The sequence below is a fragment of the Protopterus annectens genome, chromosome 2.part2 (genome assembly GCF_019279795.1).
Source record: "Protopterus annectens isolate FY-2018-M chromosome 2.part2, PAN1.0, whole genome shotgun sequence".
In the NCBI taxonomy this organism is placed as follows: Eukaryota; Metazoa; Chordata; order Ceratodontiformes; family Protopteridae; genus Protopterus; species Protopterus annectens.
The window spans coordinates 455,257,173-455,275,619 of NC_056730.1; the positions used below are offsets into that span (position 1 = coordinate 455,257,173).

Here is an 18,447-nt window from a genome sequence, read left to right on the forward strand (position 1 = left end):
CATGACAGTGTCACCTGTTTTTGTTTTTCATTGGTGCCTGCTAATAACTTTACATACATCCTGCCTGCTTGTTCACTAATTTTGCTCCATGTAGCTATAAAATCCAATGAATGTTAATTACTTTTGTGTACTTCTGTAAAGCAGAGGCTCCTTGGCACTTTCTTTATTTTGCAACTTTCCTTGAAAAATAATGTATTCAATTTTAGTCTTTTAATTTTAACTAAAACCACTTCCAACTTTTTAAAAATATTTTTGCTGTATCCAGTAAAATTCTTAAAACAGATTTGTGTACAACAGCATCCAAAATGTATTCACAACTAAAGGCAGTGTCAGGATTTTGTAATATATCAGTCATATATTCTTCTAGATGAAATGTAGCCCATCGGTCACCTGTATTTACCGTCTGTCAATAAGGGTGCAGCAAGAACTGGCTGAGTGGGAAGAATAAACACAGCATTCTCTCATACATCTTCAGCAGTCCCATTTAATGACTCATTAACACACAAATCACACACACTCCCTAGTGAAACAGACATTCATGGGCACAACTTGCCCCGTTTCGGTAACTAAAAATCTGCCACAAGATATCCAAAACCAATATTTCGTTAACTGCTGTTTAATCACAGAAATCACTTTCATATCTTACCAAATTTTAAACACATATAGACTTCAAATTCACAAAACAGAACTGTAAGGGGATAAAGTGCCCCAACAAAACAAGTAGAAATCCAAATAAGGCATTCTTGAGGCAGCACCAAACGCTGAAGAAAAACCTTTAATGAACACCAAATAAATCCCCATAAAAATATAAGTAAGCACTTTCGCGTTTCACCATGAACGCTTCATCAGATATTATGGTATAGCTGTGGTGACAACTTAAATATACGAACCCATCAAACGAACTTCCATCCTATTGGTCAAAACTTCATTGAATATATACCATTTTTAGATTTAAATACAATAAAACTTTCCATTTAAAAATCTATTAAAAAGCATACATTTGTAAATTAAATACCCATCCATCTTATCTTTCAGTAATCAAATAGACTCAGTTGATGGGTTTATTAAAAATTCATATAAATAAACAATACTGTTCGAAGTAGCAAGTACATTATACCTAAAGGGTATAGCACATGTAATGTTTCTTAAAATCCACTGGATGGCAGCATTGCTTTATAAATCAAATATAAATCCCATAAATACTAAACATTCAAAAAATGTAGTAAAATGTAATGAAGTAAAATATATATAAATATTCATCACAATACTTAAAAAACATACTTGATACTTCATAACAAATATATTTACTTAAAAAAATATATATATATATATATATATATATATATATATATATATATATGAAAACCCTTAATAATGCTAAATAAATACAAAAAATATATAAATGTATACAAAATATTTAGACATAAAAAATATAAAAACTTTTAAATATAAATATTTAAAATAAACAGTGCTCGAGCTAGGACTTTACAATAAGCTCCAAATCCAGTCCGTATTAAGTCAATAAAAAGTAATTTTATTGATATAAATCCATAAAATTGAAGTTTAGCGCTTTCATCCCTCCATCAAAATACTCTGAGACATCATCAGAACTGAGTAAAAGGAAGTGAGGTCACCATTAAATAACTCAAATCATTAATTAGTCAATAAATTAACTACAGAAAAGTATACATCATATGTGAACCAAGTAGTTTTACAAAATATTTTAAAAAACATCCATAAAGAAAAATTGTTAAAAAACATAAATTACAAAGTCCCTAAAACAATATATTACAATTTTAAAGCTTTTCTTTTTAATACTGTGCTAATGAGAAGTGCTCATTAAGGCAAGGGGCATTAGTAGCATTTAACCTTATAATCCAATAATGTTCTCTTATATCTAAAATTAAGCTCCCACCAACCACCTCTGGGACTTCTGGGAACTACTTCCAAGAGTCCAAATTTAAAATTTGAGAATTCCTGGCATATAAGTGTGTGTTTATACAGGGTGTTGTTGGTATTACACCTACAGATAGCATACTGGTGTTCATAAAGTCTAGATTTTAATGCCCTTTGTTTTCCCCACATAATAATGTTTACATGTTTGACAAACAGCAAAGTAAACTAGTCCTCTAGTATTACAGTTTCCTTTCTGTAACATAACTGGTCGTGCTCTACCTTGGACCTGTGTGGTATCACTGTCTAAAATAGATGAACACTGCTTACATGCACCACATCTTAATGTGCCTTTCAACCTTAGGGGGCGTTGTGTGATACTATGCTCAATGAAAAATTTTATGTTCCTGCCTGTTTTGTGCACAAATTGTGGACCTTGTCCCAGCAAATGAAATATTTTTAAATTGCCCTTAAAAATATTCCAAATTTTCCTAATTATTGATTTCAAAGTCGTTTCACCTTCACCATAAGGAATGCTCATACTTAAACTGAATCTAGTGTTATGTGGAATGAAACTAACATTAGTGATGGCCGAACCACTACAAAAAAGGGGTTTATATTTTATTCCCCACAAATCTATTACATCTTTAGTAGTTTCAGATAATATTTCATCTGGATACCCTCTAGTCTGGAACATGTTGGTAATACAATCCACTTCATTCATAAACAGTTCTTCAGTGGAACACATTCTCACCACCCTAATAAGTTGTCCTTTAAATATATTTCTCTTATGATGGTATGGGCGACAACTGTGGAAATTTAGATAAGCATTAGAAAAAGTAGTCCTCCTAAAAATAGTAGATGTAAAAATAGCCTTATCTTTACTCTTCAAAATTAGTACATCTAAAAAGTTAATACTGTTTACTGAATGTTGTGAAGTAAATTTAAAAAATGTAGAGAGTTCGTTGACATGATCAACAAACTTTCTGGCTCGTTCTTCACCTCATTTCCAAACAATAAAAACTGTCATCCAAATAACAAAAGTATCCAAACCAGTCATCCTTAAAGGGACTGGCAAAAATATATTTCTTTTCCCAAGGGAAAAGAACTAAATTTGCATAAATAGGGGCACATGTAGCCCCCATCGCAACACCTTGTACTTGTTTATAATGTTCACCTTCAAACAAGAAGTAGTTATTAGAAAGAATAAATTCCATAGTAGACATAATGAAATTAATCATACTATTACTAAAAGTAGTTAAGTCTCTAATGGCCTCAAAAAACAGTTCCAAACCTTCACAATGTGGAATTGACGTGAACAAGTCAACCACATCCACTGTGCTAAAAACTCCATTCATAGTATACCATTCATTTTAAATTTAGACAAAAAATCCCAAAAATCAAGAAGAAAATAATCACCTTCCTTAATAGTGTTTTTCAATATTCTGTCAATAAAAACACTTAATGAGTAAGTACTACTATATCTTGCAGAAATAATAACTCTGAGGGGGGGGGGGGGTTGCTGAACAGACTTGTGCACCTTCGGAATGCCGAACGCCACAGGTGTGGTCGGATGTTGTGATGTCAAAAAATTCAATAACTCTTCAGAAATAGCTCTTGGAATAAATAATCTTCTAAAAAAAGTTGTATCTTTTTATGAGCTATTAAAACTTCATTATGAGAAGCTACCTGATATTTGTCTGTGTCTGAAAAAATTTCAGTTAGTTGATTGACAATCAATGCTGTTAAAAAGAACAACCCCACCACCATTATCCAGCTTCATGATTCTTATTGAATTATCTATCTTGTCTTAACCTTTTCATCAATTGGCATTCATCCCTGTTAAAATAATTTTTTTTTTGTTTTTGTGATCCCATTAAGTGCACTTTGTATATCACATTCACAAGCTTTTTCAAAAGCATACACTATAGGATGTAATGGGGGTTATAACAGGTCTTTTTCTTCATATCACTGGCCTGAGTAATGACTTCTTGTCCTTTAAATAAAATTTTAAAATTTAACTTCCTGGCGTATAATATGAGCTCAGTAATAACGTCTACTATGTCCAACTTAAAACTAGGACATATTTTAAGCCTTTTTTGAAAATTGAGAAAAAAGTGAGGTTAACATAACCTGTGTAATTGAAAATATTATAACCTTCATGTGATAATTACCTACTACTGTGATATTTACATTACTATCAGTAGTTTGAATCATCTGTGGTTGTTTCTATAACCTCCCCTGTATTCTGGGGGGGGGGGGACCCTAAAAAAGCCTTTTGTCTATTTTGATTCTCAATTCATTCTAACCTCCTTATGGGGGGATAATTGTTGTCAATCATCACTGGGGAGGTGAAAAACATCATCATAATTATTAGAGTTCTGAAAAGATTTTCCTTGTACTTCAACATCCATCCCCCTCCCCCTGTCATTATTATTTAAAGTGAGGTCAATGACATTAAATAAAAAAGACTTTGGCAAAGGGTACACTTCCTTTTTAGAATCATCAGCCTCATCTCTTAATAACTTCTTACTTTTCCTTTCCAAGTTAACACTCACATTTCTTTCCACTTTTTCAAAGACATTTTCATAGCTCGCTGTGTTAACACTGAACAATAAATCATTAACTAAAACATCATTAAGTTTGTCTAATTCTTCCAACATATTTTTTATACGCCTGTTATTAGTTTTGATAATAAAGTCCATAAACTCAAGACCGAAATGGTCAAACATTGCAAAGAGTTCATCTGTGTTACAGTCTGCCACAGTCATTCCATTGGGAAATTTGAAGATTCTGAGCCCTTTAGGTAAGTGTGTTTTCTTAAGACTCTCTTCAAGAAAAAGATTATTGCATTGAATGTTATGTACCTTGTATAAAAGGGACTCAAAATCCTTCAAAGAAGAGTTAAAAGACTTGAATTCTCAACCTAACTGCTTAGCTTCTCCGTCAGGAAACTGAATGTATTTTTTAATCCAATCATTAAACTGAATAGGTCTGTTAGCATTAACCGCTCCGGTTTCTGTCTGTGTGTTAGTAGCAGCCCTGAATGCAAGCACTGAATTTCCTTGAACGTGCTCACTATGTGCACCTTGCTTAGAAGTCCCTGTATTAGGTAAAATCAGTTCCTTCCTTCTTACATCCAGTGGATTTTCTCAGTTCCTAGAGCTACACAACAAATCCACCTTTTTATTTAACTCCAAAACTTGTTCAGAGAGTGTGGAAATAATCTTGGCCAAATCAATATCGGCCAAACCATTATTAGTTATAGGTCCATTATGAAAAATAGCAGATGTGTTGTCAAAAGACGATGGTGACACTCCTCTGGTATTGGTGGCAGTCTCATCCATGGTACACATACTCTGGCTGAACAGTAAAAACAATCCACCAGAAAATAGTAAAATGGACTCCAAATGGTAAACGGACGGTGTCGGCCACAAAGTCCAAGAACCCAAAATAAATATTTATATAAATACTTAACTCAAATATGTTACTTCAAGCCTATAAAAGATATTTTTCATTATAAACTACTAATAAAATTACACACAAATACAGACCACTTAAATTAATAACTTGATGTTTTAATGGTCTGTCTAATAGGAAGGGCTTTAATGAAATCCTATCGTTTAAACCACTTTCTTTATCGGCTTGCATCCTAATAATCCATTTAATTTCTAGTTCCTCAGTGTAATTTTTCAAGTTGCCTAGTCTCACATTCTTATTGACTAGTTCAATCACTAGAAACGTAAACTTATGTGACAGATCATTATTAATGACATGCTTAGCGAGGGCATTATTTTCATCTTCTCTATTTACTGTATACAAATGTTCTCTTACTCGCTCTCTCAATGTTCTATTAGTCTTCCCTATGTAAAATGCTGTGTATTTCTAACATTTAACCAAGTATATCAGATCTCTGGATTTAAAGTCAGCATAGTGGTTGAAAACACATTCTTTTTCCAGTACCTGGATGTCTAAAAATATTAGCTCTGGCCATAAACGTGCAGCGGTTACAATTACGACATGCAAATGTCCCCTTCCTATCTGATTGTGGTCTTTCATAACATTTATTAGTCTTATTTTTCTGATTTGTCTACAGCCACTATATTTCTAAAATTTTGAACTTCCTTCCTGCCCATATAACAAACAACTCCTCAACCCAATTCAAAAAACTACTTAAAACTCACTTCATGAATAAAAGACTATGCTCCTGTCTCACCCCTGGCTAACTTACCTACAGACCTATCTTGTATACAAAACAAGTAATAATGCCTTATATCTAGACTGTTGCACAAACTGTACTTCCAGCCTCCCTAGTGAGGATTGAAATGTATCTCATGAATGTTTTCCATTGTAATGCCTTCCATTTTTGCTCTATGTCTCATATGATTGTCTTATGCTAACATCTGTGTAACCTATTACTTACATGTAATTTACTGTCTCTATTACCTGTTAACTATAAAATTGTATCTCTTGGAGCTTTTCTCCCCGGGCCTCCGCTGAAAATGGACTTGTATCCAGTCGGACTTTCCCGGTTAAAAAATGTAAAATAAAATAAATAAATAAATAATATAGCAATCGCTTAAGAGACTTAGTATTCTTGTATGAATATCTCCGCATAGTCCCTACAATCTCAGAAGTTTTACTATCAATAGTTAATAACGTCCAATTCTTCTTGATAATGTTTTGTATCATTTTATTATTGTTAGAGAACAGTATCACAATTCGATTCTCGCTAACATGATTGGATGTGATAGCTCTTTGTTGAACTGCCTTATGTCCATTCCGTATTAAAAATGGTTTACCTTTTTGCTTCCTATCAATGATCTTACCATACAGGAGTTGACATTCTTCTTGTCTATATCCCCTCTCTTTAAACTCTATTTCCAAATTATGAAGTGTCTGTTGAAATGTATGATTTTGGGTAGTCAATCTAGAGGCTCTTATAGCCCCTGACTCTTGACCTCATTTTTATATATGAGGGTGCATACTGCTTCTATGTAGCAAATTATTTTTCCTGCAAGTCTTCCTATATACACGTGTGCACATTATTACCTTCTTTCTTAACCATGACATCAAGAAACTCTGTCTTTTCTACAGACAAACCTTAGGAATTCAGTTGTCCCATTAATGTATGTTATAAATGTTTCTAAGATATCAGAATGCTCATCCCAAACAAGAAAAATATCGTCCACAAATCTTTTACAGAACTTAATATACTGACTGTATTCTAAATTGTTAATTACAAAATCCATCTCCCAGTGTGCCATCACAATGTTAGCATACAAATTCACACACAGGGTTCCCATGGCTACCCCTTTAGTCTGAAGGTAATATTATCGCAATAGGAAAAAACATTGTTAGTCAATATTAGTTCCAAGAGCATAGTGCACCTCGTAATTACATCATTTGAAATTCCTTTCTTGACTAAACCTAACATAATCTAACCCTACAGCATTGTGGATCACAGTGAAAAGTGATGTTACAGCTAACGTCATTAAAAGTATGTTAGGTTTATATTTTTCTGAAAGCACATATTCTGAAAAACTTTCAAGAAAATGTTGAGTATCTTTAATCACTGTGTCTGTTTCATCTACCACTTTCCTTAACTGTTTCTCCACATATATTGACAATGGCTCTGTCAGCCAGCCTCGGCTGGAGACAACTGGTCTGAGTGGTGGGTCATATAAGTCTTTATATATTTTTGGAAGACCTCTAAAGGTTGGAATATAAGGCAACTCAACTAAAAATTATTTATATAGTTCACTATCTATTGTGCCGCTCATAAAAAAATCATATAAATCACTATGCATACCTTGAATAATTTTATTCAATTGCTCATTGTTAAGTCCTGTATAAGTATTAATTTCCCCTAGCAAACTTTCCATCTTAGTCTCGTAGAATTCTCAATCTAAAATCACCACAGCACCTCCTTTGTCTGTGGGCCTAATAGTAATAGCGTCATTATTCTGACGCTTATTCAGCGCTTCATATTCATGCTTCTCTAAATCTCCTTATCAACTCTGTGTCTGGAGATAACATTCCTAAAAAAAAAATTGACAATGAATTTTCTGGATCGACTATAAATGTCCATATCAAATCATTATTTGCCTTGGTAAAAGAACACCCCTCAACTTTAATAACCTTTTCATTTTTAATTCACCTTGCATTAGATTCCCCTGCATTTACCACTGATTATCTTTTCTTTTTTAAATCTCTATATTGCCTCTGAAAATTCTTTGCTTTCTGTCTGAAGAAAACTGTCTTTCATTGTAACCTTTTCTTGTATAACAGTAAATGTTGATGAAGTTTCACTTTCACTACATGCTAATATCAATTTATCCATGACAGTGTCACCTGTTTTTGTTAAAGTGTACAATTATTTTTCATTGGTGCCTGCTAATAACTCTACATACATCCGGCCTGCTTGTTCACTAATTTTGTTCCATGTAGCTATAAAATCCAATGAATGTTAATTACTTTTGTGTACTTCTGTAAAGCAGAGGCTCCTTGGCGCACTATTTATTTTGGAACTTTCTTTGAAAAGTAATGTATTCAATTTTAGTCTTTTAATTTTAACTAAAACCACTTCTAACTTATTTTTAAATATTTTTGCTGTATCCAGTACAATTCTTAAAACAGATTCATGTACAACAGCATCCAAACTGTCTTCTCGACTAAAGGCTGTGCCAGGAGTTTGTAACATATCAGTCATATATTCTTCTAGATGAAATGTAGACCATCGGTCACCTGTATTTACTGTCTGAGTGTCAATAAGGGTGCAGCAAGGACTGGCTGAGTGGGAACAATAAACACAGCATTCTCTCATACATCTTCAGCAGTCCCATTTAATGGCTCGTTAACACACAAATCACCCTGTTATTAACTGACACACTCCCTAGTGAAACAGACATTCATAGGCACAACTTGACCCGTTTCGGTAACTAAACATCCATCACAAGAGATTCAAAACCAATAGTTCTTTAACTGGTGTTTAATCACAGAAATCACTTTCATATCTCACCAAATTTTAAACACATACAGACGTCATCAGGCAAACTATATATATAGAAACATACTGTCTTACATAACAAATCCAAAATCACATGATGCTGTGAGTCAAGTGTTCTGGTTTGTATAAAATACAAACATTTCAGTACTAAGAAATACGGCAAAATAACAATTATTTCAAAATAATGGTGTTTGTTCCTTAATGATCTCTCTTAAGGTAACTTAAAATCAAGATTAAAATTTAAAGCAGGGAGAATACAGACATCAGGTCAAATATGCTAATGACGTTCTGTTTTTTTTTCTAACATTTCTGTCCTCTCCTCTATCCTTTTACACCACATGGTCAAAAATGTAAAACACAAATCCTTTAAGACTGTTACACTGAATACTATATGTTTGTGCCTTCTTTGAAGGTTGGGCGTCGGGCTGGCAACTCGGCACCGTAAAAATCCACTGCCAATCATTAGCAGACTGGAGTTCCTCTGTGGCGACCCCTTACCGGGAAAAACCGAAACAGCAGAGAACACTGAATACTATGTTTATATAATGCACTAACAACACTTTTATTTTTAATGTATTAAAATATTCATAAATAGGATTTTCCAGTTCATTATGGTTTTCACAATATAAAACGGTTCCATACTGCATATGCAACAGCACATATAACATAGTCTGAATTACAGGTAAGCACTTCAGAATCTCTACAACTGGTTTGAGTGTTACCACAATAAAAACTATATGCTTTCACTATATGCCTACATATGTTACATGAAAAACATTTCTGAGTGCCCTACTTACTTTCAGTAAGCCTTGGTGTAAACAGTTTTTGCTCACAATGTTAAATGACATAAGAATTTCAGATATTAGTAAAATGGGGTCATCCAGGAAAACCAAACGGCACAAAAATGAAGATCTAAGGGATGCCTGAAAACTTGGAAGCCTTGAATTTGACCATAACCAATGATTTAATGTTTACTATAGATAGTGAAAAGGCTAAATATTATGACGTAAGGCACCAAACGGATGGGAAATGTAATGAGGTGATGAATAGGAAGATTAAAAAACTGGACAGAGATATTAAGGAATACCAAGAAGGGAGACTAGGTAATTGCTTTCTGCGAAATGGGAAGGAGCCATTTAAATCGACCTCCAGGAATGTTGGTTACATTCAGAATAGTGAGGGGAGAGAAGGATGAACCATCACAGAAGGGAAAGAGTTGATGGACCAGTTGATTTGGAGGACCTTTAGAGTTTCCCCTCCCCCAGAGGTCCAAAAGTCACAAAAACAAACTTAGGGGGAGTAGGACCAGGAGGGAGGGGGAGGTAAATGACATGAACAAAGATGACTTAACGATGTTGAAGGAAAATCACAAAATCAGTCTAGGAGGGTTTAATATTTTAATAACAGCAATGCAGAGAACATTTTAAGTTGTTTTTGAAGGGGTTTAAGTTTACCCAAGAGAATAAGTGATTTAAGTAAGGTGATTTTAGACGTGAAATTGTTTATATGTAAATTGAACTTAGAGAAAATGCTAGGGGGAAGAAGTTTAGGAAGATCCAAAGAAGTATTAATTATGGAGAAGGAGTACAATACCCCCCCTCCCACAGTTACAATTTAAAAACTTGGAATTAACCCTTGAGAGGGAAATTAGAAAAGGGATTAGAACCAATAGATTCAAAAATAATTTAACCCAGGTGGAGATGGATGTGTTAAGTGACATTAGGGCTAATCCAAATTTAAAGGTAATGGAACCTGATAAGAAAGGGGGAATAGTAATGATGGACAAAATCATTTATGAGGCCAAAATGATGGAAATACTATAGGATGACTCTAAATACAGTAGAGGTTCTATTAATGAAATTAATATTGCATATAGAAAAATAGATTTGGCACTAAAAGAATTATTCAATGAAGGTGCCATAGATTATGAAACCTACTGTTATTTGGGGAATGACAACATAGAGCCCCGTCTGTATTTGGAATTCCTAAGGGCCATAAAAATCTGGACAACCCTCCCCTCAGGCCAATTGTGGCAGTGGAAGGTGCCAAAACTGCTCCTTAGCTAAAGTCCTGGATTTTAAGTTAAAGAGGGCTTGGCTAGGGGAAGGAAATATTTTGAAGGATTCCTGGGATATCCTTAAGAATATTAAACTGGATTTTTTTTCTGAAGGTTTGATTTTCGTCACCACTGATTTGCTAGATTTATTTTCGGTTACCTCACATGAAATATGGATTCAAAGCTGGTGGAGGCACTTAGAATGAAGACATTTTTTTCTGACAATGATGTCTATGTATGCCTTGAATTGGCTGAGTTGGCATTAAAAAATATTTTTTTGTATTCTGAAGGTGATTTTTTTCAGCAAGTTAAGGGTGTTGCTATGGGGGCTAGTTGTACCCCCACTTAATGCAAACATAATTTTAGAAATTTGGGAACAAAAATATGTTATTAATTTCAAATATGCCCCTTGGAGGATGTATAGGAGATATCTAATGAATGACATCTGTCTTCTGTGGGTGGAAAGTTTGGATAAACCTAAAGAATCTATTGGTTACAGCTCCACCACTACTAACTTTTTAAAGTTCACCTATAAGGTCACATATGACCGTATGGATTATTTAGATGCATCTATACATAAATGGAAAGGATACTTTAAATCTACTATTTACAGAAATGAGACTTTCTTTAATTCCTACATTTGTTTTTCTAGTGCCCATCCCTTTTGTCAAAAGAAAGGGATTGTAAAAGGACAATTTGTTAGACCCAACAGAATGACCTCTGAGGATAAAGATTTTGAAAAAGAATGTGGGGTACTGGAAGGAATGTTTAAATAAAGGGGTTACCCATTGGATCTGATAGTGAGGATAAAAAATAAAGTATGGGAAGGTAGGCTGGACAAATACTTTCCAATCTGGGGGAAGGATATGGAATTAAGTAGAGGCAGGTCCAACAGGGGTGATAGTGATGATGGGTTCCGTCGGGTGTTAATTACCAATTTAAATGGTGACACTCATGTCATCAGGGGGATAGAGAAAGAGAATGGAACAAATTTTTGAATTCTTCAATTTGGAGAATGTTGTGAGGGAACCCCTCAAGGTTATTTTTAGAAGGGGGCAGAACATTAAGGATTTGGTAGAACACAAAACTGCTTCTACAACTTGCAGCTTGGATTTGTACCACCCGCATTCTAATCTTCTACATTCTTATCAAGGGATAGTCTCTCAGATGAGATAATGGATGAACATATATTAGAACAATTTTATCTATAGTCCTGAGGAACAAATCAATATAACATCTGATTTCGCAGTACTAATTCGTAATGCAATTTTACAAGAAAAGAAATGAAAAGGACAGGATCCAAGATTTTACACCTCTTATATGCTGACATCATTCTTCTTCTGGATAGCAGCGTTTAGAGAACTGCACTGCCTTGATATCATTTTCCTGCTATGTCTGTAAAATGAGTCTTACCCAGTCAGTGCTCAAGCTTAACCTAAGAATGGCAAAAGGAAGGTTTCTCTACATTACATCTCAATGAGCATGTACTAAATGGGTTCTTCATTTCTCCAGTATTTAACAGATGTTATTCAGCTTTTCAATCTCTTTATTTGGTAGCTACCAGTAGGTAAATGAGGTGGTGGATTGGGAATGTCAAGTTAAAATATTTTTGTAAATGGGGTGTTTAATTTTCTCACTATAAATGTCTGTTGAATCCCATCAGTTTACATCTATGTTAAAAGCTGTGTTCAGCCAGTAACATTCTTTGAAGGCCCACAGAAAGCAGAAGTTGAAGTTATTTACGTAAGGAAGCCTCATAACACAACACAGTTTGGGAATATAAATCCTACTTCATTCCTGTTCCTGAGTCCTCCCAAACATTCACAGGGCTCTTCTATTTCACAGTGAAAGTACCAGATGGTTTCTGCATTTTACTCTCTTTAGTTTACTGCAGTTTTCTCCCCTTACCTTGCTCCAGGTTTGTCCATCTTATTCAAAAAGCAAATCCGTGGCACACCATGTTTATCTGCCTGTCTCCAAACAGTCAGTGTCTGTGCCTGAAAGAAAAGAATTGACAACCAGATACTTAAAACTATCCTTTAACAACTTAAAAACTTAAAGTTACTGCTCCATCCAAAAGGTACTATACTACAATATGGCCTGTTTTGTTTTCTTATCACATTCAACATTAGTGAATTCTATTAACAGCCTAAAACCTCACATTATTTATTATACAGTTATTTGATTTTATTAGCTATACAATAGCAATTTCTAGAGACCTAACTGGCTTCTGGGCCAAATACACAATGATTATACTGCAAAACAGCATCGCTCCATCCATAATACATAATATTATACTATCTATTTATATATATATCCATAATACATAATAATATGCTATAGATATATATATATATATATATATATATATATATATATATATATATATATACACACACACACACACACATATATATATATATATATACCACACACACACACACACACACACACACACACACACACACACACACACACACACACACACACACACACACACACACACATACCTAAATAGCTATCCATGTATATCTATATGGGATCTACTTCATATAACTGAAATTTCATTTGACTGAAATTCATTTCACTGAGACCAAAATACTGACAGTTCAAATGACTGAAAACTCATATGACTGAAACTCATAACACTGACACATTAAAGTAAAAGGTATATGCTCTTTTCCCCACTGTAGTGTGATCCTGGAGTTAGTATATACAGTTGGGGGGTCTGGGGGGCACAACCCCCCCACAGAGATTAGGTAAATATTGTTTTCTGCAAAGAGTTATTCATTGCAGTTATAAATATCCATGTGTATGGTTTAAAATGTATAAAGTATGCGGGGGGCTAAGTTTCTCCAATACAAAGTTAAGGTCCCAGGCTGGAGTGGGTGCTCTCCTGGGGGGGGGGGTCTTAAATTTTTGGCCCCTCTAAGGAACTGTTTTACCAGAGGATGAGAGAAGAGGGGTGGGCTCAGTATTATAATGAGCTGAGATGGCTGAGGCATGAATCTTAACTGAAGAGAAGGATAGGCCCTTGTGGAGCATTTCTGTTAAGCAATTTAGAATATTAGGTAAGTTGGGCACTGTTGTGCCCATCCCCCGAGACTGGCTACAGGAACAGTATCTTTTCCATTTTTCTGAATAGGATTTCCTAGTATTGGGCCTCCTTGCCTCCAGAATGACATCCAGTACCTGCTTACTGAGGGTTTCCGGAGGTGAACTCAAGGGATTAGCCAGACTGCAAGGTTAAGGATTTGAAGCTGAGAGTGCAGAATCTGGCTGCCTGCTTGGACAGCGGGGATGGGGTCTGAGGCAGGTGCCATGGTTGTAGCACTGTCAGACTGTGCAAAAGAGGGTACCAGTGCTGGCGTGGCCAGTCTGGTATAATCAGGATTGTCCTTGGCTTGTCCTATTTGATCTTTAGTAGAACCTTCAAGGGGGAAAGGCATAGACTGAGAGACCTTCCCAGGCAAAGGACAGGGCATCCACTTTCCAAGCTTGACTGTGGGGAGTCCTGGTGCAGTATTTGTCCAATTGGTAGTTCTGAAGGGGTGGCAAATAAATCTATCTCTGGTGTCCCCCATGTGTTCTTTAAGAGCTTGAATATTTTGGGTTCCAGTCTCCATTCGTGTGGGTCCATGAGATTTGTGCTTAAGTCATCTGCCAGTGAATTTAGTTTGCCTGGCAGGAACTGAGCTTGTAGGTGCACTTGGTTGCTCAAGGCTGTGTTCCACAGAGCCATGGCTAGTCTGCAGAGTGGGTAGGGATGGGTTCCCCCCTGCTTATGTACCACATAACTGTGGTGTTGTCTGTCTTTACCAACAGTTGTCCTGGAAGAATAAGGTCATTGAAGGCTGTCAGAGCATTCTGTACAGCTAACATTTCTTTTTGATTGATATGCAGGTACATCTGTTTTGGGTTCCATTTACCCTGAATGCACTGCCCTGCCATGTGAGCCCCCCATGCATAGTCTGATGCGTCTGTTGTTAGGGTTTGGGCAGCAGGGGGTAGAGTGAAAGGGAGTCCCTTATTGTGGTTGCAGGCCTCTGCCCACCAAAGAAACTCTGCCCTTAGACAAGGAATGATAGGAATTATTGCTTACAGGTCCTGAGAATGTTGACACCATAGACTTTTTAGATACCATTAAAGTTTCCTCACATACAGTCTTGCATATGGAATTAATAGAATGCAAGAGGCCATGAACCCCAGAGCTTGCAGTATTTTTCTTGCAGATAGCTGGGCTTTTGTGGCCAGTAGTTTGAAGTAAGTTGTCAAATAAAGTTGTTTCACTGGAGTGAGAAAAGCCATCTGGGAAGTTGTGTTCAAGCTTGCTCCCAGGAATGCAATCTGTTGGTGGGGTACTAGGCGGGATTTCTTCTTGTTAATGGTGTACCCCAGTGACGTTAGAAGTCTCTTTACAAATGCCAGGTGCTGTAATAGCAAGTCCTGACTTTCTGCCTGGATCAGGCAATCATCCAAGTATGGGCAAATCTGAATATTTCTCTGCCTGCAAAATGCAATGGCAGGGGCTAGGCACTTTGCAAATACACTGGGCACAGTAGATAAGCCAAAGGGAAGTGCAGAGAACTGATAGTGCATGGAGCCTGCCCTGAAGCGTAGGTATTTCCTGCAAGATTCCCTGATTGGGATGTGCAGGTAAGCTTCTTTTAAGTTTAGGGTTGCCAGCCAGGCATCCTTGGCTAGCACAGGAAGCAGCTGCTGGAGAGTTAGCATTTTGAATTTTGGAACCACCAGAAAGGTGTTGAGAATAGAGAGCTCCAGGATAGGACGCCAGGAGATTTCTTTTCAGGGAACCAGGAACAGTCTTGAATAAAAACCTTGTCCCCTTTGTTCTGCTGGAACAGGTTGAATAGCCTTGATGCTGAGGAGAGAGAGCACTTGTTTTTGGGCATCCACCCACTGGTTTGGGGAGAGGTCTGGCCATCCACTTAGGGTTGGGAGTGAGTGGAAGTGGAATCTGTATCCTATGTTTAAAACCCATTTGTCTTGGGTAATGTATTCCCAATTTTTGCATGCAGGACGAGCTTTCCTCCTAAAGTTGCAAGTAGTTGGGCAAGGCTTGGAGGAGTTAAGGATAAGTCATTGTGCAATTTTACCATAGGGGGGTGGCTTACTACTCCCTGCTTTGGAAGTGGGAGCACCCCACTGCTTAGATCTATGCATACCCTGAGACTGAAGTCTTGGTGGTCTGCTGCCCCTGGGTTTGGACTGAAGGCCTGGAAGGGACTGGAAAGGACCAGTTCTTTGAAGGCCAATGCTTACTGCATCTAGGTGGCTGCGCTTGTAAGAAATCTTTAACAGTTTGCATAGATTTAGCTTTTTCCTCCATTCTTTTAAGGACGACTTCTGCTTTGTTGCCAAAAAGGCGCTCTTAGTTTAAGGGTGCATCCAGTAATTTGGTTTTGACGTGATCTGGCAAGTGTGGTTCCTTAAGCCAAACATGCCTTCTAAGTACAGACCCAGTGACAGTATCCCTGCAAGAAGCTTCTAAAGCGTCAAAAAACACATTGCAAAGTATGTTTACCAACTTGGTCAGCAGAATGCATTAACTCTTGTAAATCCTTGTGTTCAGCACAGTCAGGAATCAACACCATTTTCTGTTTAATTAGTCCCATAATATGTTGCTGATACTTAAACATATGAAACTGGCAATTTAAAGCCCTAATGGCCAGAGTAGCACAGGTGTATACCTTCTTACCCCATCTGTCTAGAGCCCTAGAATCCCTGCCAGAAGGGGTAGGATTTTTGGCAGTAGAAGCCTTAATGCCTTTCGGTCCTTGGGAAATGGTCTCTGGATCCGCAGTAGGATTCTTGATGAGGAATTTGTGAGAGCCAGGTACTTTATAGTACCTGTCAGGTTGCCTGGGAGCTGGGGGCAAAGTGTCTGGGGTAAGGCTGGATTCCAAGAAAACATCACCTACAATCTCCAGTACAGGAGGGATAGCTAGAGGCCTGTGGTGAGGCAGGTTTAAGAATTTCCTAAGTCTCTTTTTGGATTGAGAATAGTCCTGGCTTTCCCAGAGGAAATGTTCCCTAAGGGTATGCAAGGTTTCACCAAAAGAAAAATCTTCTGAAGGGGAAGCAGAGGGAATGGAATCCTCTGCATCAGAATCCTTATAAGTAAATAAGGGTAAATCCTGACGGTCAGAAGGAAGAGATATATCAGATTCCTGATCAGAAGAATCAGAAGAAAAATCAGTTCTAGTTCTCTTAGAGGGGGAAGGCTGGTTTCCCCTAATTAAGGTAATAAGGTCTTCAGCCATTCTAAACATTTGCTTTTGAGGCATGTGGGCCTAATAATGCACTTTGGTCATCAGTTTTCTAGGAGTAGTGTGAGCTTTAGGCCTAAGGAATTCTGTATTTTTAGCTTGAAACAAAGTCATCTGTTTAATATAAAAATTTGTAAGCCTGAATACACCCTCAGAAGCCAGTGCCTGCACAGCGGCTCTGGACCCATCCAAGGTAGAGACATCCGCAGGTTCCATAGTCGAAGAAGCATCTTGTGGCATACCGGACTCTGAATGGGTCTCAGCAGAGGCCTGCAAATCTGTAGAAGCAGGTATCAGGGGCTGCAAAAGCGCCTCACTGAGTACTGGCAGACTGGCGACTAGCTTAACGGAAGCATCATTGGCAGTTTTGGACCGATGCGGTCTGTCTCTTTCTTTATCCTTACGTTTTTTCGGAAGATTGGTAGTCGGATGGCTTAACGAAGCCATTTCGGAGTACAGAGATCAAGAATGAAGGTATTTAGCTACAAAAACAGCCCGACAACGAATAGTTTGGGCGTTGAACAAGGCACAAAACTGACAGCGAGAGACGTCGTGGTCTGGGCCTAAACAGGTGACGCAGTAAGAATGAAAATCTCTGTGAGGTATTTGCTTTCCACAGGCAAGACAATTATTAATTTTTTTCTGACATCGGTTAGAGCAAGAAAAAAGGATCCCCAATGGGGTACTTATCTTTCTGAAGACTTCAGGTATGAAACTCAGAAACAAAAATTTCAGGAGTCGGCTGACCAGCACTTGCGAACTGCTTCTGCTTCGGGCACCACACAGCAAGAAAGACTGATGTAATGGCATCGGCTGCATGTTTTATACCCCTGATGACCTGACATCATGGAAGAAGCGACAGCATCCAACGTAGAAAATCCAAGACTCTGGTATTCAGGCCGGCTAAGGGCTACCTGCAGGCAGATAACCCAAATGTGATGACTGCAACAGTGAAACACGAAGAACATCAGTAGGAGGACAATGGAGACCATTTCCTATAGAGGATTTTAAACCAGACAGATTTCCTTATATGTAAGCACTGGGAACTGTGTTTGTGCATTGCACAAAAGCGAGGCTTTTATACCACCAAGATGAAATACTTTTATAAAGTTAAACCCTAAGCTAATAAGCTATCGACTGTTGGTTCTCATCTTGGATGGGTTAAATTTAGCCCTCTGTTCCCACCAGAGTGCAAAAGA

At 37.0% G+C, this 18,447-nt stretch overlaps 1 protein-coding gene across 1 annotated transcript in view; it reads right to left on the reverse strand.

Annotated features, from left to right (window-relative positions):
- GFM2 (GTP dependent ribosome recycling factor mitochondrial 2) overlaps positions 1–18,447 on the reverse strand; it is a 1,110,238-nt gene that overhangs the window by 858,136 nt on the left and 233,655 nt on the right. The window contains 1 exon segment of the mRNA XM_044063950.1: positions 12,867–12,955. Coding sequence (XP_043919885.1) covers positions 12,867–12,955 — 89 coding nt within the window.